Source organism: Eriocheir sinensis, chromosome 14, assembly GCF_024679095.1.
Source record: "Eriocheir sinensis breed Jianghai 21 chromosome 14, ASM2467909v1, whole genome shotgun sequence".
Classification (NCBI taxonomy): domain Eukaryota; kingdom Metazoa; phylum Arthropoda; class Malacostraca; order Decapoda; family Varunidae; genus Eriocheir; species Eriocheir sinensis.
The window spans coordinates 22,349,311-22,370,250 of NC_066522.1; the positions used below are offsets into that span (position 1 = coordinate 22,349,311).

General features: G+C 47.6%; 2 protein-coding genes and 1 long non-coding RNA gene across 3 annotated transcripts in view; 2 read left to right on the forward strand and 1 right to left on the reverse strand.

Moving 5' to 3' along the window:
• Positions 1–20,940, reverse strand: part of LOC126998667 (uncharacterized) — a 101,898-nt gene that overhangs the window by 9,968 nt on the left and 70,990 nt on the right. The gene's annotated exons all lie outside the window — the stretch shown is intronic.
• LOC126998665 (uncharacterized) lies at positions 370–8,117 on the forward strand. Its single transcript, XM_050860641.1, has 7 exons — positions 370–2,397; positions 3,099–3,239; positions 4,364–4,534; positions 5,811–5,990; positions 6,687–6,818; positions 7,492–7,590; positions 7,779–8,117. Exons 1-7 carry the CDS (start codon positions 2,149–2,151, stop codon positions 7,989–7,991), a joined length of 1,185 nt encoding a protein of 394 aa, XP_050716598.1. The 5' UTR covers positions 370–2,148; the 3' UTR covers positions 7,992–8,117.
• On the forward strand, positions 9,416–17,760 carry LOC126998660 (uncharacterized). The gene is made up of 10 exons (XM_050860635.1): positions 9,416–9,745; positions 11,665–12,335; positions 12,415–12,578; positions 13,482–13,581; positions 13,951–14,087; positions 14,475–14,766; positions 15,003–15,201; positions 15,596–15,757; positions 16,122–16,588; positions 16,789–17,760. Exons 1-10 carry the CDS (start codon positions 9,637–9,639, stop codon positions 16,966–16,968), a joined length of 2,481 nt encoding a protein of 826 aa, XP_050716592.1. The 5' UTR covers positions 9,416–9,636; the 3' UTR covers positions 16,969–17,760.

Below are 20,940 nucleotides of genomic sequence, written 5' to 3' on the forward strand. Positions count from 1 at the left end.
GATACATCACAAGGTTCCCAGTATTACTTTGGGTCTTACGTTTACTGATTTTGTGTTATTTTCTCCTAATGCTCCTTTTCTGTCTCTCCTTACACACTCACCCCTTCCAAACCAATCTTACTCCTCACCCCTTCCCAGCTGATCCTACACCCTCATTCCTTCCCAGCTGATACTTAACCCCACACCCCTTCCCAGCTGATCGTTCACCCTCACCCCTTATCCCTTCCCAGCTGATCCTTACTCCCTCATCCCTTCCCAGCTGATCCTTACTCCCTCATCCCTTCCCAGCTGATACTTACCCCCACACCCCTTCCCAGCCGATCGTTCACCCTCACCCCTTATCCCTTCCCAGCTGATCCTTACTCCCTCATCCCTTCCCAGCTGATACTTACCCCCACACCCCTTCCCAGCCGATCGTTCACCCTCACCCCTTATCCCTTCCCAGCTGATCCTTACTCCCTCATCCCTTCCCAGCTTATCCTTCACTCTCACCCCTCCCTAGCTGATCCTACGCCTCATGTCTTTCAAGCTGATCTTACACCCTTGACATTGACCTTGGTTGACCTTGTTTTCCCTCGCTTTCATCCCACTCTCTTATCCCTCTCATGCCTCTTTCCACCTTCGCAGTGACGAGTGTATGAGGTGTCCACATGTATAAGTGTTCCTGTCTGTGGGGACGTTGCATAGAGGGCTGCCAGGCTTCTCTTTTGCTAAACCTCGTAATGATATCTCTCGTGTGGGATTGTGTTATTGTGTGAAACTATATAAGTGCGTACATGGTGAGAATTTGTTAGAAGAAATAAGTTTGTGAATTCATGACGTTAACACACACACACACACACACACACACACACACACACACACACACACACACACACACACACACACACACACACACACACACACACAACCCTCCCCCCTTTCACCTCCCCCCCACACGGACACAATTACATAGCGGAGGAAAATCACTCCAATAATGGCATGGCCCCGGGAGATGGGTGACGTCAGTAATGTAGCTGCGCGCCTCCTCCTCCTCCTCCTCCTCCAGCCCCGCTTATAACCCCGCCCAATGAGGAAGACGACCAGCTAAACCCATGAGTTATCTTACGTGGCTCAACGACTCACAGCCAGCTTCTCCTAATTCCTCCGGCAGTGCGTCCGCTTGTAGACGTTGAAAAGAGAGCAGATATATATAAGAATGGTGTGAAAATAAATGCAAAGCTATGCCGGATCTATTGGTGAGGCGTAGAGAAGAGAGTGAGAGTGTGAGGACAAACAAAGAAATGGAGAACCGTTGCAAAGACTGACCGAGTGATTGACTGACTGACGTAGGAGTGAGTAGTGATGTAGAGAGGCCTGTTAGTGAATGCATGGCGGGGTAAACAAAGGTCCTCCTGCATCTGTTAATATTTGTTTGTTGAGGCGGAAAGACGAGAGTGAGAGTGAGGACTAACATTGAAATAGAGAACCCCTGCAAACACTGACTGACTGACTGACTGACGTAGGAGTGAGAACCAGTTAATCAGTGGAGGGCAGGGTAAAGGTCATTTTGCATGTTATTTTTAATTTGGTGAGTTCTAGACTTTATTTGTGTGATATTTTGTGACTATAATGAAGAAATAAAATAAAAATGGCAAGGTGAAGTGTATGGAAGACGGAGTAAATGAAATTAATGGGAATATGTTTGTGTAATATTTTAACTTTTGCGAAGAAATGAAATAAAAAAAAGCAACGTGAAGTGTAAGGAAAGCGAGTGAATGAAGCTGATGGAGAGACTCGGAACTTTATTGTCTGATGTTCTGTGACTCTTAGGAAAAAACAACAACACAAATAAAAGATAGCAACGTGGAGTGTAAGGAATGCGAGTGAATGAAGCTGATGGAGAAACTTCGAACATTATTGTCTGATGTTCTGTGACCCTTAGGAAAAAACAACACAAATAAAAGATAGCAACGTGGAGTGTAAGGAATGCGAGTGAATGAAGCTGATGGAGAGACTCGGAACATTATTGTCTGATGTTCTGTGACTCTTACGAAAAAAAAACCCACACAAATAAAGGATAGCAACGTGGAGTGTAAGGAATGTGGCGAGGAAACGAAAGGAGATGAAACAGAACGTAGCGGGAGAGCAGCGTTTGAAAAGGACACCATGACAGCGATAACACATGATGAGATGATCGAAAAAGTGGAGCAGGCGGAGGGGGAGGAGGAAGAGGATGAGGATGAGGATGTGAAAGAAATAGAGATCAGTGTGGACCCTGCCAAGGAGCCTCTGCTGTCACAACCCACCACCACCACCACCACCGAGGGCACTTTCAGGCTTCGCAACGTCTGCCTGGAGAGGAAGTCTGACCTGAGGAAGTCTTGGGCGTTGATCTTGGCCTACTTGCTGACGGAGGTGAGGATGTGATTCCTTTTCATTTATTTGCTTTAATGTTTAGCCCATAGCGCCGGTAGGCTTTCATGGTGGCGCTATTCTTGCTTGGCTCATGCTGCCCTTCGGAGCTCCACTTGGCCCTCTGTAGAGCGTTCCACAAATGAGTCCTGGTTGATAGGTGGTCTTCAGAATAGCATGCGGGACCTGAACACGGCGCCCGCACTCTGACCACTCAGCCACTGCCTCGCTCTAATAATGTGATGCTAAGGTAATCTCCGTGCCCGATGGTGATATGAGAGAAAACTTGCCCAGATGTCCCAGCAGTAGAGATAGACTAGCACCTGTAACTTTCCCACATCCCTATAAGTCTTCATGAAGCAAGTAGAAGCTAACAATACTTGAAAGCCTTATCAAACGGACTTAGGAGCTTGCCTGTCGCTGGTCACTCCTTTCCTTGCACTTTCCTCCTCCTCAAGACCCTATTTGTACCTCGCCTCTCGCTCCTTCCCCGCTAAATAACACCAGAAGCCCTTCCACATGACCTAAGGAATCTGCTTGTCCCTGGTCCCTCCCTCCCCTTGCACTCTTCTCGTCCTCAAGGGCCTATTTGTACCTCGCCCCTCGCTTCTTCCCCGCTAAATAACACCCAATAGCCCTTCCACACGTCTTTAAGAGTTCGCTTGTCATGGTCCCTCCCTCCCTTGCGCTCTTCTCGTCCTCAGATAGTGAAGCAACTGAGTAACTACGCGGCGACACAGGCGGACAGCGGCACCACGACCACCACCTCTACCGCCATGCCTCCTGCGCTGATGGTGCTGCTGGCTGAGCTGATTAAACTGTTGCTGGTGTTGTGCCGTGCTGTGGTGAGTGTGTGCAATAGTGTGTGTGTTTAGGGAGGACGAGTTATATATGTGTGTGTGGGGAGTAGTGTGTATGTCTGTGTGTGTGTGTGTGTGTGTGTGTGTGTGTGTGTGTGTGTGTGTGTGTGTGTGTGTGTGTATGGCGATGAGGGGAAAGGTTCTGTTATGATAGTCTATTATATAATGAATGGTCATGCAAGTGGTGTTGGTGATGGTAGTGGTGATAAGAACATAAGAACATAAGAACGTAGGAGTCTGCAAGAGGCCGGTAGGCTTGTACATGGCAGCTCCTTTGAACCTAAGCTCCCGTGAATCTAACCCCACCTAATATCACTGTCCATGAATTTATCTAATCTATTTTTGAATGTGACAATTGTATAGGCACTCATCACATGACTGCTCAGCCTGTTCCACTTATCTACCACTCTGTTAGTAAACCAATTTTTGCCTATGTCCTTGTTGAATCTGAATTTGTCCAGTTTAAACCCATTACTACGTGTCCTACCCGGTTCTCTTACCAACAGAACCTTATCAGTATCCCCTTTATTAGAGCCCTCCATCCATATATAAACCTCGATCATGTGTCCACGCACCCTTTGCCTTTCTAGAGAATGCAAGTTTAACTGTTTGAGTCTTTCCTCGTCCGGCAAGTTCCTTAACCCTTGAATCATCTTATTCAGCTCCTCTGCTTTATTAAAACGTATATTTAATCTCTCTCTCTCTCTCTCTCTCTCTCTCTCTCTCTCTCTCTCGTAGTCTGAGTAATTTTCCTCCTCGTTCAGGTACATATACGATGACTTTCCTTGCTCTCCCGGAAATGTTATCATGTCCAACACCGGATATGGCGCAAGAAGGGCTTGGTGCCACGTGCCGCTGAAATTTCAAGTTAAATAGTGTTACGTGACCTGCATGATGAAGAGAGATGTATACAATATTTCGAATGATTTAAAGTGCTCACCAAGGAAATGCTATATATTTTGCAGTGGTGCCCTTGGATGCGGTAAATTTGCATGATGATAGTAGTGGTGGTGATTATTGTATGGCTAGAAATGATGGTTGTGGTGAGTAGATGACAACCACCACCACCACCACCACCACCACCGCCGCCATCACCACCATTTCCACAGGTCACCAGGTCTCAGGTATGGGCGTGGAGACCGTCGCTGAGGTTCGGGGTTCCTGCCGCCTGCTACCTCGCCACCAACCTGCTGTACCTGAAGGCCCTCAAGACCACCGCCCCGCCGCTCTGGCTCATGCTAATCCAAACCAGGACCTTCTACACCGCCGCTGCCTACCTGGTCAGTGTGTGTGTGTGTGTGTGTGTGTGTGTGTGTGTGTGTGTGTGTGTGTGTGTGTGTGTGTGTGTGTGTGTTTCTGCTTGTTTATCTCTCTATATATCTGTCTGTCTTTCTGTCTGTCTGCCTGTCTGTCTGTCTATCTGTATGTCTATCTCTCTATTTATCTATCTATGTCTCTCTCTTTCTCGAACTTTCATATAGTTTTCTTTCCAGTCCAGCTGCGTAATAATTCATTTTCCTTGATTCTCTTCAGCCTTTATCACAACGTACGTTTTCTCTTCTCTTTCGAAATTTAGGAAACTTTTATCAAAACGTATATTCTCTCTCTCTCTCTCTCTCTCTCTCTCTCTCTCTCTCTCTCTCTCTCTCTCTCTCTCTCTCTCTCTCTCTCTCTCTCTCTCTCTCTCTCTCTCTCTCTCTCTCTCTCTCTCTCTCTTTCGAAATATGAGTAATTTTCCTCCCCGTTCAGTTACATATACGATACGATACGACTCCAGTCTGTCTCCCTCACCTCTTCCGCAAATGAAACCCAGCTACACCCCACCCAACGACACCACACCCCACAACCCATCCAGTCACACCACACCCCACATCACACCCAGTCACACCACACCCCACACCCCACCCAGCCACACCACATCCCACATCCCACCCAGCGACACCACATCACACACCCCACCCAGCGACACCCCACCCAGCCACACCACATCCCACACCCCACCCAGCCACACCACACCCAGCCACACTACACCTCTCACCCCACCCAGCCACACAACATCACACGTATCGTAAAGGACTCGGAGTCGAAGATATTTTTACCGACTCAGACTCCACACCATTGGTTTTTCTGTGGTGACAAATAGCTATTATTAAATGTCTAATGTCGAGACAGTAATACACGTAAACCTGTACTTAAATTTCATGAACATGATCAAGAATCATCACTGTTGGTAGATGTCTTAGGTAACACTGTGACGGGATAACAATACGCGTAAAACTGTACCAACGATAATTTACGAACATCCACAATAGTCACCACAGCAGAGTAAATAAGGAACCACCCCTCATCAAACCTTTCCTCCTCGCCGCTCTGCCACACAGTCCCAACACCTGTTTCTTCCCCTTACTTGTTAGCGACAGGTGACATGCGAGGGGAAGAAATAGGTGTTGAGACTGTTTGGCAAAGCAGCGGAGAGGAAAGGACCCGCGGGAACCAACGCCAAAATGATCTCGCCAACCTGCCTTGTCTATAACTTCCTCTCGGTCTCCCTCTCAGGTGGTGTTCGGGCGGGAGGTATCGTGGGCCCAGCTGACGGGTTGCCTCTTGATGGTGGCCAGCCTCCCCCTAGCACGCGCCGGGGAGCTCGAAGCCGGCCGCCCCGCCCTCCTCCCCTCAGTGCTAATGACCTCCCAAGCGGCGGCCCTGCTCTCCACGGCGGCCTCTATCGCGGTCGAGGTCAGTTGACTCGAGGAAAGATGTTGAGGGGTGTGTATGGGTGAGTATGGGTGAGTATGGGTTGTGTATGAGTGTGTAGGGGTGTTAGGAGGTGCGTAAGGACGTGCGAGGGTGTGCATGGATGTGTGTGGGGGACGTAGTGGTATGTAAGGGTGTTTATGGTGTGTAATAATGTATTAATAGGCGTGTGTGTGTGTGGAGGGGTGTGTATGGGTGTGTGAGGGTGAGGCAAGGCATTGTGGGGTGCTGGGGCAGGGGAGAGGGGTGTCTCGGCCCAGGTGAAGGCATAAACAGGTACAGACAGTTCAGGTTTTACGCAAAGGTTGCTGGGTTTTAAAGAGGCCGCGTGTAGTGAATTTCGAATAATTCAAACATGATTTTTTTCCCTTTAGAAATTTATTGTCATTGGGTTTGGATCACGTTAATGTAAATAAAACGTGTGTAGTAAAAACTTGTTCAGTTTACTAATCTACTGACTTAACTACATCTAAACACTCAATGCTTACCAACTTAATACTTGCTTATGCTTAACATGACTGACATTTTTCATCTCGTTCTTCCACAAGAGCAAAAAACAAGAGATGTCATACAAGTTAACCATTCTTTAAAACGGAACTATCGAAGTTTTTCCGCCTCCTGCCCACAATGTTGGCTGCAGGCGACCCAACTTCTACTCAGCTTTGATTTCTTCCTTAGCTGCTGCTCAAAAATGACTCGCGGAGCTTCTGTGAGCAGCAGACGTGGCTGTACTGCTGGAGTAGCCTGCTAGCCGGCGTCAGTCTGGCCCTGCAGCCCCAGCCACTGTCACCTGTCCGGTTTATCCTGCAGGTATGCTAAGACTCTTGCTCGAGGCCAGGCGGCATGACACCTCCTAAATATTATCTAGTTCCTTAAGATTGACGGACGCAATAATTCACCAACAACAGCATGGTGAGGCAGTGCATGGAACCGAGCGCAAGACCGTTCAGAGACTGGCTGCTCTTCGTCATACAAGAGTGCAAATAACCCGCGATGAGCACAGCCGCAGCGGGCGGGGACTTTGGTCAGGATGGAGAAACAAATATAAAACGACTTTATACGCACTGCTTCGTGTGACCAAACTTGCAGAAAATGCCTAGGGTTCAATAAACTGTCTATCTACTCATCAGTAACCATGTCCACTTATCAATCTCTCTCTCTCTCTCTCTCTCTCTCTCTCTCTCTCTCTGCAGGGGGCTTCGTGGTGCAGTGGTTAGCACACTCAGCTCACAACCAAGAGCGCCCGGGTTCGATTCCCGGGCGGAGTGGAAAAATTCGGGCGGCTTTTCCGATACCCTACGCCCCTGTCCACCCAGCACTGAATGGGTACCAGGTATTAATCGGGGGTTGTGTCCCGTCTCCTGGGGTCTGTTCCCTTCTCCTATAATTCCTTCCCATTCTGTCTCTCTCCGGCATATGACCACAGATGTTGCGCCGACTAAACGAAACTTTCCAACTTTTCTCTCTCTCTTCCCGTCGCCAGGCCCCGTCCACGTGGTGCTGGGTGCTCGCCGTGATGTCCTCCGTTGTCTCTGGCCTCTGTGTCCCCGTCATCGTCAGAAACCTCGACACCATAGCCAAGGTGGGTTATCTGACAAACTGATGATAGCCCAAGTAACAACCCCTGACAGAGTGCACGATAAAGTACATACGTAAACTTATCAAGGACAAACAAGTAGCAGAAACTCAGCCTACAAAAAAATAAATGCAAGGATAAGTAATGAGGATAAGAATGGGCCAGAGCGTTTAATGCCTCTCACCCTTACCCAGGACTACCTCGCCGCCTTCAACAACGTGGTGCTGGCTCTCCTCACGGCGGCCTTCTTCCCGCGACACTTCTCCCTCAGCGGCCTCTTCTTGCTCTCTCTCCTCGTCCTGCTTTGCGGCATTTGGCTATACGAGAGAAAGGCCTTCCCCCTCCCCGCCGCCGCCCTCATGGCCTACGTCAGGTGCTCGTCATCGTCGTCGCTGGCCAAGGCGTGACAGTAGTATTTCGTTTTATTAATGCATTGGTAGTCTAAAAAAGTTATGGTCGCTAATACTTCAGATGGAAACGATGGGTCTGTAGGGAGACTCCGGGAAAAATACATGCTCTCTCTCTCTCTCTCTCTCTCTCTCTCTCTCTCTCTCTCTCTCTCTCACACACACACAGAAAGCGACTTGTATAGAGAAATAAAGCATAAAATAACCATCTACTGTTTTGTTTCCGTTCCCAGCAAAACGCCCTTACAGGAGAACGACAATACAGCAACAAGGACAACCTCTATGACTACGAGCATGTTATGATGCACCTGTAAAGAGACAGAGGGGGAGAGCACAAAAAAAAAAAAAAAAATACAAGACGAAAAGAAAACAAAAACATATGAGTATAATAACGTTGATGTGAGTTCATAAAAAAAAAAGACAGCAAACAGTAGCAACAATCAACAACAACAACAAAAACTCCCGCGTCTCATATGCTGCTTCGTCCGCTCTGGCTGCTTCAAACGACCCCTTTAAGATGTTGAGGTTATGCCATGAAACGCTTGAACAACAACAACAACAACAAAAAACTAAACGCTGTGTCCTTTGAAGCATCGAAGTCTTAGCGAAACGACGGAGCTCTGTGTCCCCGGAGGAGGTTTCTGCGATAACTGGATGATGGGTGATAGGATGGGAAGGTCAATGGTTGTTATCATCAGACGCTCTCGCCTTTTACACCAACTATTTTCAAAGGCCAGAAAGGAGATTAATCGGGTTCTAATGAGAGTTCGCTTACGTTCACGATCCGGAAGAATGGCCACACTATCACCAGGTTGTTAAGCTACTCCTGGAAATGCCCACAACTACGAAAACCGGGTCAAATATGTATGCTTGGATATGTTTAAGAATATGACCCAATTGCTCTTCAACCCCTAGTCACAGCTGTTCAGGTTCATTGTAAGTATTATCCTCACGACCCAGATGGAGCCTCCAGGTAACATGAAGTAGCGTGTGTTTCCTGTCATTTGGCATTGAGTTATCTATTCGTGAGGGAGTGACAACCCCGAGAGTCTGGAGTCTTCTTTTCCACCACGATGTATGTTGTCAGTTGTATGTCCTACGCTTGTATGTCACGCGTCCATATACGGCCTCGGTACTCATGTAGGCGAACGTAATATGGGTGTGGTGCTGGCACAAGTGACGTTTATTGCAAGGTTGATCTTTGCAATTAGGATACTATTGGCTGGGACGAGAAACCCATCTCATCCATTTCTCCTGTAGTCTCACGATGGCAATAGAAATCAATGAGTCAGTAAATCAGACAATCAGGAGTCTCTCGCGACCCAGTACCTTGAAGAAGCGTGGTTTGCTGCGTCGCTCGTTCAGTGGTTCGCTCTCTCCACCCACACTGCCCAACGAAGCAGCGACGCCTCGCATCACAGGCTAGTCATAACTAAGGCGGGAGTGTGTCGTGTCGGGGTCACTGCCAAGCGGACACATCGCTGGATCAGACAAACCTGCTCAGCTAGTTTGGCGAGGATAGTATTAGTGGCTCTGAGTTGTAAGCGCGTGTGAGGTGTGAGGAGGGACGTGCCGCAGATAAATCGGTTTGTTTACCTGAGCGCCGAGCAGTGCCCTGTTGAGAGTACATACATTTGGAGGAGACATGAGCGACACGGACATGAGCACCGACTCGCTGGAGGACTGCGGGGTGGACCTGCAGTTCGGGGACCAGACGCTTGACAACCTGGCCGGCTCCCTGCTTGCTTGCACGGGTAAGGAATTCCAAGTGTAAAACAGCATACTTATCAGAGAGCATTGACTTTGGATCAGGTAAGGGGCTCTCCTCTCTAGCCTGACATATGGCCCCAAAAAGATGAATTTGGCCATGGGTATAACTGTTGAGATAAAGTAAAGGGATGCGGCGTGTGTAATAGTGGCCACATTGTCATGACTGTCGAAATGTAGGAATATAATCAGGACTAGCAAAGTAGGTGATGACAGAAAGAATGATGGAGAGCGGAATGAAGACGAGGTGTGAGGAGGAGTTAGAGGTTGTGGAGACAAGGGCTGCCGGGCTGAAGGGGGTTAGATGGTTGGGGTCAGTGGTGACCTGCAAATGTTTTGATAATTGGTTCTTCCTCGTATTTTCCGATGTATCTTTGAGACAGGATTATACTCACCATGACAACCTGTGAGAATATTTGGTTTTGCTGGGGAAGCGAGGGGGAGAGGGCGGTGTGAAGAATCGCGTGGGGAGGCATTGAATGACCACCTGCCTTTTGGTGACCCATTAGGCAAGCCCCTGTAGTGACCATATACCACAGTTACCCTTCACAACATTACATTTTCTCTTGCTCCTCTTCGCTGCACCCCTTCCTTACCCTACCCCATTCCCACTGAGAACCACTTAAAGACAGGTATATCCACATGGGGAATCCGCCCCCTCATCCCCCGGCAAAATCCAGTGGTATTTCCTACGGTTTTCATGGTGACTATTCCTAAACACATAAAATGCACAAAGCACCTAAGCTTGAGCCCAGAATCCATCACTGGTAGGAAGTAAAATATACCACTGTAACCACGAGTACTGAAGTAAGGCGTGACTATACAAGACTATTGAAAACAGGAATCAAGGCGTAAAGAAACAGGACAGGCGCTAGAGGGAATGGCTATAGAGTAAACGGTAAGAAGTTGCAGGTAGGATTAATGAGATGTAAGAATTCATCTGGGATTGAAAGGTGACCAGAGAAAGACAACACGATTATGGTGTTAGTCAAAGTAGTGGTCAAGGCCAAGAGGTGAACTACCAGGTATCGTAAATATGGACAAAGTGGGAAAGGAAAGGTTTGAAAATGAATCAGCGTTACCAAGTTATCGTACTCAGCCACGCAGCACATTGTATTTTCCGGTATCTGACTAGCAGGTATCGCAAACAAACACTAATAAGTAACGCTTTTAACGATAACTTTAACTGGAATCTCGTTATCTGTGTGGGTCGGAGCGTTTTGGGCCCTGGAACTGATAATTGCGATGTTTTGAGTACGATAATATGGTAACGCTGAAATGAATCCTTTGCAGTACGGGCCTAACAAGGGAAAAATGCTTGCCAGGCGCCAGCAGTTATCATCCTTTTGTTTAATTCTAACAAGTGAACAATATTTCTGAGGCTGTGTGGTGTATGTTACTGACGCACTACTCTGGGGGAAGTACTGTGGCCGTGCTGTGTTATGTGAATGGTGGGGTGTGTGACTGTACGGTATGACGCAATGGCTCGTGGTGTGTGATTGTAGAGGAACCGTATAGTGACTGAAATCTCTTCTACACGCACAAAATTACGGAACCTCTGATCTAAAACTACCCTTTGTTATTCCCGTTAAAACGACTCGTGGTATGTGGCTGCAGAGGAAACGTAAGGTGACATCTCTTTTCTATATACACAACATGGGAGGGGTGAGAGCTTCACAAAAGTAGAAAGGGAGGCTTCATGACGTCATTAGGGAACCACTGGTCTAAACCTACCCATTGTTGGTCCCGTAAATATGACTCGTTGTATGTGGCTACAGAGGAAAGGTATGGGGACTTCTCTTTTCTATACACACAAAATATGAGGCGTGAGAGCAAAAGCTAAAACGAGAGGTTTGGTGACGTTATTAGGGAACCACTCGTCTAAACCTACTGTCTCCTCCCGCAGATGAACTCTTGGACGGGAAGAACTGTGATCCCAACGAACACGATCAAGATTCTTCAGCTGAGGTGGAGAACGTAGAGAAGCCAGGAGGCGACGATGAGAAGGCGGGAGACCATGACGATGACAATGACAAAGGGAGTGGCGATGATGAAGTTGGTGGAGATGATAATGATGATGATGATGATGATGCAGATAAGGACAAAGATGATAGCAGCAGCGACAGTGATAGCAGTGACAGTGACGATAGTGATAGCAGTGACAGTGAGACCAGTGATGACAGCGAGAGTGGCAGCGAGGGCGAGAAAAAGGGAGGTCAAGAGGAAGAAAACCCTGCAGCCGTTGTTGAGCGTGAAGCGGAAGGCGGAGGGAAGGACAGAGACAGAGGCCGCAGGGAGGTGATGTCGGAAGAAAATGAGGATGGAGAAGATGAAAAAGAGGGAACGCAGCACAATGATGTAATGGAAAACGAACTTGAGGAGACTTGCCCCCTTGATCTTTCCCGGCGGCGGGTCTCCTCACACACGCCCACTGCTCCTGCTGAACCTCTGGCTACAGGGACCGTCCGAAAGAACAACACCATAAACATCAGCAGTGAGAGGGATCGTAGAGGAAACCCAAGGAGTTATCTGTACAAGGTCAAAACTGAGAACCTGAGTGAGGCTGAGGAAAACAACGTAAGTAAACTGTAGTCCATTGCCACAAGACAAAAGAAACTCCTCATGAAACTCCTCCTGTAACATAATTTATCCCCAGACCGACAGTGCCCAGGATGAGGCGGCGCCGCAGGGGAGGCAGGCCAACGACAAGGAGCAGAACGAGGATGCGTCTGTGTCCCTCGGCTACTCGGAGTCACTGGACGAGATGTTGCTCCAGCACGGGGAGTTCCCAGCCGCGCCCCTGTCCCCACACTCCTTCAGGTGTGTGTTGAAGTGACGCTGAAGAACTCCTTTGGTTCTATATCATTCTGGAGACTTCCCGCTCTGTGATCAGTCCTTGCCCCATCGTCACCTCGCATGTTATATCCCAGTCTAGAGAAATGTAAAGCAAATAATTCACAGTATATATAATCTTTTGCTCTCTCTGATCAGTCTTTACCCCGTCGAGTCACCCAGCACGTTATATCCCTGTCCGATAATGTAAATAAAGTAAATCATTTGCACTATATATAATCTCTTGCTTTCATTATTCAGTCTTAACCCCACCGTGTCACCCCACTTACATCCCTGTCCGAGAAATATAAAGTAGTCTGCACTATATATAATGTCTTGCTCTGTCTGTAGAGATAAGATGTCTTGTATGAAACTAATCATTATTCAGGCATGCACAAACTCAATAGTGTCTGCCAGGCCCTACGTACACGCCCAACTGAGCATGTAGCAACAGTCTTCAAACTTCTCTTACAGCGACCTAGTTTTTGTTGAGAATGACCTCACGACCTGTGCTGAAGCCTTGGCAGTACAAGCAGCTGTGTGCCTGGGACTGCGGACCATATTCTTAACACTCGGCGCCCACGCACACACGTTTGACTAGACTTTCATTGGAGTTTTGGTCATTTCCGGGGGTAGTGTTATGACCCTGGTGGTGGCCTGACCGTTTCTCTGTACCATGAACCTCAAAGAACACTCCTTAGAACCCGATTAATCTCCTCTTTGGCCTTAGGAAATAGTTGCAGTGAGAGGAGGAAGAGTGTGAGAATACCGCCTTTACTCGTCTCTATGTCAAAGGGCGACCCAATGAATCTCTCTACAACTCCGTGGCTGGGAGGAACGAGAAGAGCGGCTGTGTCGGCTATGCTGTTGTCCCATTCGTTCTCTCCACAGGTACCACAACGGAACCAGCCCACTGCACCAGCCGCGCGCCCGCAAACGTTACCGTCGGAGCCCGGTTGCCACGCCGACACCCCGCGGCCTCGGCAACCAGGTAGAGATGGGCGAGTAAGAGTGATGTAGTTTGTAAGGCACTGATAGGTTGCATGTAAAATAGGTAGTGAAATGTCGGGTATTGCAATGAACGGAGACTCATTGACTGTGACTCTTAAATTGGTGTAGTGAAATGTCGGGTATTGCAATGAACGGAGACTCATTCACTATGACTCTGAAATTGGTGTGCCTTTACACTGCATCTCACTACCTCTCCTGCGTGTTCATATCAGGGCCTTGCAAGTTGTTTCTACCCCCAAAGAGAGAAGTTCCAAGCTCCAAGTTGAGCGTGTTGCTTGAAAACATTTCCTAGATTTTACCTCCATGTAAATGTTTCCTCTTTCATGCCCGTGTACATTTTCCCTCCAAGCACCAGCATCATCATCAGCACGGGTCCCCAGCCTCCCTGCCGTCTGTGGTGTCCTGGAGAACCGGTGGCGGCGGCGAGTCTCAGTGTTCATCCGGCAATCTCGCGGCCGTGGAGAGCATGCTGCAGGCTATCAAGAAGTGCGTCTGCGTGGATGGTTAAGTTTGCCTGTCTATTTTGTCACATTAACAATAATTTTGGGCACCCCAGTAGTGAAGCAGCCTATGTGTCCTTAGTCCTAACGTATTCCTGTTTTCCTGTGTTCTCATTTCTTAAAGTTTTCCTGTTTTCCTGTGTTCTCTAGTTCTAAAGTATTCCTGTTTTCCTGTGCCCCAGTTCTAAAGTTTTCCTGTCCATTGTGTCACGTTAGCAGTATTCTTAGACATTCCGGCAGTGAGAGTGTGGGTCGACCCGCAGCATTAGTGTACTCTCGTGTTGGGTTGGCGATCAGTGCCAATAAGGTGTTGCTATATCATCTTTTCCTGGCCCCAAAGAGTGTCTACTTTGTCACGTGTTGGTCATCTCAGGGAGTGTCTTCCTGCCACTCATCACAACCCGACTCGCTGGTCCCCTGGCGCGCTCTGCCTCCCTCCTGAAGCACACCACCCACCCCGCCCAGCTCACCACCCAGCAGAAGTTCACCCGTCAGGCAGATCCTTCAGTCGACCACCCATTGCCCACCAGCCACCGCCCAAAGCCCATCAGCAGGCACCCAGAGCATACCAGGAACCACCCACCGCCCACCAGCACCCGCCCACCCCCCTCTGGCAGCTACCCTCCTCTCACTACCGGCAGAGTCAACGCAGCTGCTCGCCAAAGGTATCTGATGGAAGACTTTATACTCAAGCTCATCCCTGGCTTGCAGACAAACTTTCTAATGCAAGACTGAACCAGGATCTTCACTCTTTTTCCCGTTCACGGGTATACTCTGGAGAAATCTTCATTTTACTGTATTTCCTCTCCAGACGGTTTGAATACAGAGGGGAGCATCAAACTAGATCACTGTTTACCCTTTGACAAAAGGTTAATTTTAGAGTAATTTTTTTCCCCGGCAGGTGGACGTGACTGAAGGAAGAAGGACGGAAACAGGCGGCGGCCGCATAGACAGATGCGGGTGGTCTCCGCGCCGTGCTGTAATCAACAACGTGGTCATGAATCTCAACACGTGTGTCTTCCGCTCACACCCGCTGTTCCCGCTGCTCCGTGACCTGGCGGTGGTGGACCATTACTACGACAAGGCGGCCTTCAACTTGGGTCAGTGGCCGAGGGCGTGAGTGGCTGAGGCCAGTGTGTCATGGGGTTAGAGGTTCCCTATTGAAGTGATAGAAGTCACCCCCGTCCCAAAGTCCAGCATTGATAAATTTCCTTCACCTCGCCTCAAGGTGGACAGAGCGCTGCTTCCACCCGGCAAGGCGAGGATGTAGGACGCACGAACTTGCATGTTTGGTCCAGTCCTCCCCCTCTCCACATGATCCCCTCTCCATATGAACAACACATGTTTTTCAGTTGCTAAAATATGCGAATATGTGATGATAAGAACGTGACTCCTTCCATAAGGTGGCGTCTAAAGTCGCTTGACCTCCCTCAATCTATGTCTGAAGTCTCAGCTGAGGGTGCCTGACTGAGGGTACCGTTCCTGTTCTTCCAGCTCCCCTCCTCTCCTTCCTGCCCCAAAACACGGAGGAGATGGTGGCCCTCTACCTGCGAAGGAACCCTCAGGCAGCACTTGACCCCCGCGAGGACCTATACAGCCCCGCGGTGGACGGCGTGGTGCTGGACGCGGTGGCCTACACACACCGCTCTCTGCTGGGTGAGGCGGCTACACGGCCAGAACTAGTGCACTCCCATAGCGTTCAAAATAATGTAACAAAGTAGAAAGGCAGTGCCTCTGGAATAGTGGAGGGACCTGTGTAGACCATTAAAAAGTAAGTTGAGATGTTTTGTTCTTGTTGACTTCTCGTGTTGATTTCTTCGTCCAAGTCTTTTCATGGTAATATTTCAAAGTTGTGTGCTTCTGAAATTGCTGGGCTGTAGTATTTGATGGTTGGCGGTGCTGTTTCGAGTTAGGGAGATCCTTTACTTATTAATGGCCTGATGAGGGAATGAAGTAAAGAACGTCAAATGTGGACGACTCATCTTGAGTTACTGTTGTCTCTTCCTCCTGTGCTCTCCAGAGAAAGTAAAGTCTGCGCAGAGAACCTCCGCGACTAAAGACTGGGCCAAGGAAGGGCAGAGAGAAGGCTCGGGAGTGGAGAAAATGTACGACCGATACGTTAGTGTTCTCCGCTCCTCCACGCCCATCCCGCCCACCATGACGGATGAGCGCAGCGAGGCTGGCGGGAGGGATGCAGTCGCCGCCCACAGCCACAACCGCGACTGCAATCTCGGAAAGGACCTCTGCATGTCACTCGACTCAATCGCGCAGCTAGACACCCAACTAGCGCCTCTGTCCCCAATCCCAGACACCAGCCTCGCCCTCACCCTCCACTCCCTCTCCGCCTCGTACAGCTCCAACGCCTCCCTCTACAGCGGCGGCCTTCAGAGCACCACCCTCGCCACCAGCATCTCCTCCACCACGCCGCACAGCTACTCCCACACGGACGGTCGGCGGCGGACCCCTAACACGCACCACAGCAGGGAGGTGAGCTTATCGGCAGGTAGTTTTTGTTTATTCCAGACCGTCTTTTAGCCCATTGTGGCCCTGTCCGTAAATATTTACCCGTCGGTATTTCGTCTTCAGCTACTAAGTGTACTCTTTGTTTACGGAGGCCGTTTTTCTTTACTATTATTAATTATTCATTGATCATGTTTATCCCTTGCACCGCCCCGCCCCGCCCCCAGGCCCGCGACGTGTTGCAGGCGTGGCTCAAGGACCACCAGCATTACCCCTATCCCGACGACTACCAAAAGAGCGTCCTCGTGCGGCGGACGGGGCTCACGGCGCAGCAAGTGACGCAATGGCTTTCCAACGCCCGCCGCCGGCACCTCCCTAGGCTGAGGGCGGGCCAGGCCATGCAGTGACCGAACAGCGGCGTGGCGCAAAGTTAACTGGGACAAAGCGAGGACTTAATTAACCGTAACCAGACCAGAGGATGCAATAGGAAAGAGTACAGTGGAAAGAAGGCTGTTCTAGAGTGTACCACTGAAAAGGATGAGGGACTGAGGATAATGCTTAACTCTTGCAACAGGAAGTGGGACAGCATAGGAATGACTGTGGGTAAAAGGTTTTGTGTAGCGAGGTCGAGGGAAGGGTAGGGAGGGGGGAGCGGTATGCACGTACCTAGAGAGCAAAGTAAATGCTTTTGAATTAGTGTATCGAGGGTCCTTTTTAAAAGCTGAAGTAAATTACCTTTCATGCTCTTGTTAAAAATTGATCTCGTGTAAAAGTGGAGCCCTTCCCCATGACAATGATGTGTCCTGTTGAAAGAGATGTTAAAAAAAAACCCTAAACTGTAGTAGAATCTATATCAGAGTCGTCACCTAAAATTGTTTTAAAATAATTTTTCCATACGAGTTTATGTGGTAACTGAGACCGGGCTAAAGGAACTGCCCAAGGAAAGTTAAGGCCTTTGTGCAAGTTGCTACACAGTGAAGAACTCTGTGCAGGTTATTCTCATTTCTTGAATTCTTGAAAACTATATGACTGTTCAGCTTTCAAGTGTTTCAAGAAATATACGAGAACTGATCCACGTATGTTCTGGCGAATAGACTTATAATATTGACAACAGCATGACTCAAGTGAGCAAACCCAAAATCACTGTACGTTTGACCAGGTATAAGGGGAACTTAAATAAAGATAAATTTTGTGTGGTACATGTCCGTTTCTTTTCGTTATCCCGAACGAGAACAAGAGAGGAAGGTCTTCAGATGTCTCGTACACGTTTACAACGAATGGAACTGACAAAGGAAGACGAAGGAAATACGGGGAACGAGAAAGAGGGAGGATGAGTTGCAGAAAATGGAATTTCAACATAAATAGTAGGTAAAAGAAACCGGCAACTAATAAACTCACAGCGTCACAAGCTGTCCTTCCCTTCCATTGTTCCTCGACTCCCCTTTCGTAGCCCTTCCGTTAGTGTCTGACACTCACTGAACGAATGGTTTTGACATGACAGAGGATAATAATAGATAAAAGATAGCGCACAGGGAAATACGTCACAACTCTTCGAATCCTTCCATCCCTTCACTCTTGTCCTTTCTTCGAAGCTGTCTGCACGTAGTCGGAGAAAACAGAGGAGCAGGCAACGGGAGGTGAAGGAAGGAGGAAATAAAGGAGAATGTGGGCAGTGCGAGAAGAAGGTACAACAGAACCAACGAGAACTACAATGTGAGCTGTGTGACTGGTGGTTCCACATTGGCTGTCAAAAGGTAGGAGTGGAAGAATACAATATGTACAAAGAGCAGGAGTTCAAGGCTAAATGGTTCTGCCTCAAGTGAAACACATACTTTAAAAACCTTAAAAAAATTAACAGAGATATGAAGGATGAAAATATGGCATTATAGATGGCCTACAAAGATAAAGAAGAGGAAAATGTGGCACTAAAGAGTACTAGTAAGATGAGAGAAGAGGAGAATATAGCCCTAAAAGAGAATAACAAACAACTCATTGACCAGGTTAAGTCTCTAGAAGCTAAGATTGAGAATCTAAAAGTACAGCTAAAGAAGGAAATAATAGAGGAGGTCTTTGAAGAAATAGAGGAAATGAAAGAGAAAAAAAGGAAAAAGAACAACATAATCATATTTAACATAGAGGAAACAGAATATACAAATAGGCAAGAGAAAGTTGAAAAGGAAATAGAAACATGTGCTAAAATTTTTTGAAGAAGTACAAAGTGAAGTAAAGAATGAGGACCTAGTAGAAACCTTCAGGATTGGTAAATATAGGAGAGTAGAGGAAAGCAGAGAAAGAAACGAGGAAGGACAAATACACAGAGCCAAGATCAATCCTAGACAAACTAAAAGATGAAAGAACCAAATGGGAAATCTTGAAAAAAGCAAAAACAATCAGAAACTCAAGGATTGACGCTTTTAAGAGAATATGGATAGTCCCAGATCTAACGAAGAAAGAAAGAGAACTAGACAGAGGACTTAGAAAGGAGCTGCAAGAAAAAAGGGATGCCGGTGAGGAAAGGTTGGTACATCAGAAGGAATAAACTACACCCGGTCGCACAACAGGATGTTTAACAACACGTCGTGCTTTTGGCCGTGGGAATCTGTGATGAACTGACACTAGGATCATCAAATGATGACTTTCATCAGCCGTCATCAACCGGAAGCCCCACCCTCCCGGACGAACTACAAGCAAATAAAAAGAGCGAACAACGCGAAGACGAGGGAGAAGACGAGAGAACTTATGTTAGTAACTTTTATGTTAACGACTTTTAAGCGTTACTTTTAATGTGGCGAGTGTTAAGAGTTATATTTAAGGCGCGAACTGCTATCTCTCGTCAGGTCCGGTGTACCGTTGCCTGCTTTCTCCAGTTGATTGAAGTGGTTGAAATAACACAATAGCCTTTTAGTTGACCGAGCGGTAGCCGTTATAAGTTCACTTTAGTTCACTTTAGTTCTCTCTCTCACATGGACATAAAAATATATGAATGTACTTTAAGTATATTAACAGTATTATACAAAAGTTTACAGTTTACGTGAACGAGTCGCACCAAGCGAGAGTCAGCCACACCAACGTGCCCGGGGCCGGCGAGCACCACTCGCCCGCCCGCTACCCACTGTCTTCTCTCGTTCAACATCAAAAGTAGCCCGAGATGCAAAAATAAAAATCATGTTTACTGAACACATACTAAAAGAGAATAGAAATGAACTGATGAAAGAGATCTTCATGCAGGAATATGAGAAGGGAAAGACTACATAGATAAAGAACCTGAAAGTATGTATGCAAAACATGAACTTGACACTTAGAGAAATAAAAGATGTCAAGAAGGAAAGTATTATAACAAAAATCAAAGAATGGGATACATCAAGGTGGAGAAGGGAAGCAGAACACAAATCTACACTAGTTATATACAGAAAATACAAGAGTAATATAGAAGAAGAAAGCTGGATAGACAACACTGAAGAATCAAGATTAATGATGAGAGCAAGAACCAACACGCTAAGTTTAAAATGGAGAAATGGCTACCAAGGAAAGAGTGAGCGGTGTCCATGTGATGACTGTGGCAAGGAAACATTAGAACATATTCTTTTAGAATGTACAGGATATGACGATATAAGAAACAAATTTAACTTACATCTAACTTCTCATAACAGAAAAAATAATAGAAGAATCACTACTTTTTGGTGAACAAAGAATCGAAGATATACAAGAAAGAAAAGAATATATTAAAACTATCTGGAAAACAAGACAGAAAAACACAGGAGCTGCAGCACAACTAAAGAAACAGCCTAGTGGGAGCCGAGGCCAAGGCTTATCCCACGCTTACTCCTGAACTCAACTGAGCTGAGTTGCATGAATCATATCCGAGTAATTTTCCTTCGGTATGCATTTATTTCTTGACACTTTTTCTTAGTCACTTCTTTGAATTTTTTTTCTTCTTTTTTTACAAGGCGTTGGTAGACTTTCTTGGTTGGACCTGGTGGTCGGCCTCAGCCCGTTATGGCGCAGGCAAGTGTTTATAGTGGCGCCAACTTGATTGGCTCATGCTGTCCCCTGGTGCTTATCTTTGATCCTCTTTTAGTGAGAATCTGGAGTCTGGGTTGATAGGTGTTCTTCAGGATAGCAGGTGGGTGGTCTTGGGCAACTCGGCGATGACTGAAAAATTGCCAGCTTGTTTGTCGCGGAGTGGGAGACGCAAACCTGCGTTCTCCTGGAGACCGCGCCCGCACGCTGACCACTCGGCCACCGCCCTCCCAGTGCGTTAATTATTCCATCATCTTGCACCAAGCACAGCCCCTCCTGCAGCATCTACACTCATAACGCGATGCACACTTACTAATGGCACGCTTGAGAGAGAGAGAGAGAGAGAAGAGAAGAGAAGA

Excerpts from the sequence above, each read along its gene's own strand:
- LOC126998665 (XM_050860641.1), top strand. The coding sequence starts at position 2,149 with ATGACAGCGATAACACATGATGAGATGATCGAAAAAGTGGAGCAGGCG. Across the intron at positions 2,398-3,098 it reads TGGCCTACTTGCTGACGGAG|ATAGTGAAGCAACTGAGTAA; the intron begins GTGAGGATGTGA and ends TCTCGTCCTCAG. Across the intron at positions 7,591-7,778 it reads ACCTCGACACCATAGCCAAG|GACTACCTCGCCGCCTTCAA; the intron begins GTGGGTTATCTG and ends ACCCTTACCCAG.
- LOC126998660 (XM_050860635.1), top strand. The coding sequence starts at position 9,637 with ATGAGCGACACGGACATGAGCACCGACTCGCTGGAGGACTGCGGGGTG. Across the intron at positions 12,579-13,481 it reads CTGTCCCCACACTCCTTCAG|GTACCACAACGGAACCAGCC; the intron begins GTGTGTGTTGAA and ends TTCTCTCCACAG. Across the intron at positions 16,589-16,788 it reads ACACGCACCACAGCAGGGAG|GCCCGCGACGTGTTGCAGGC; the intron begins GTGAGCTTATCG and ends CCCCGCCCCCAG.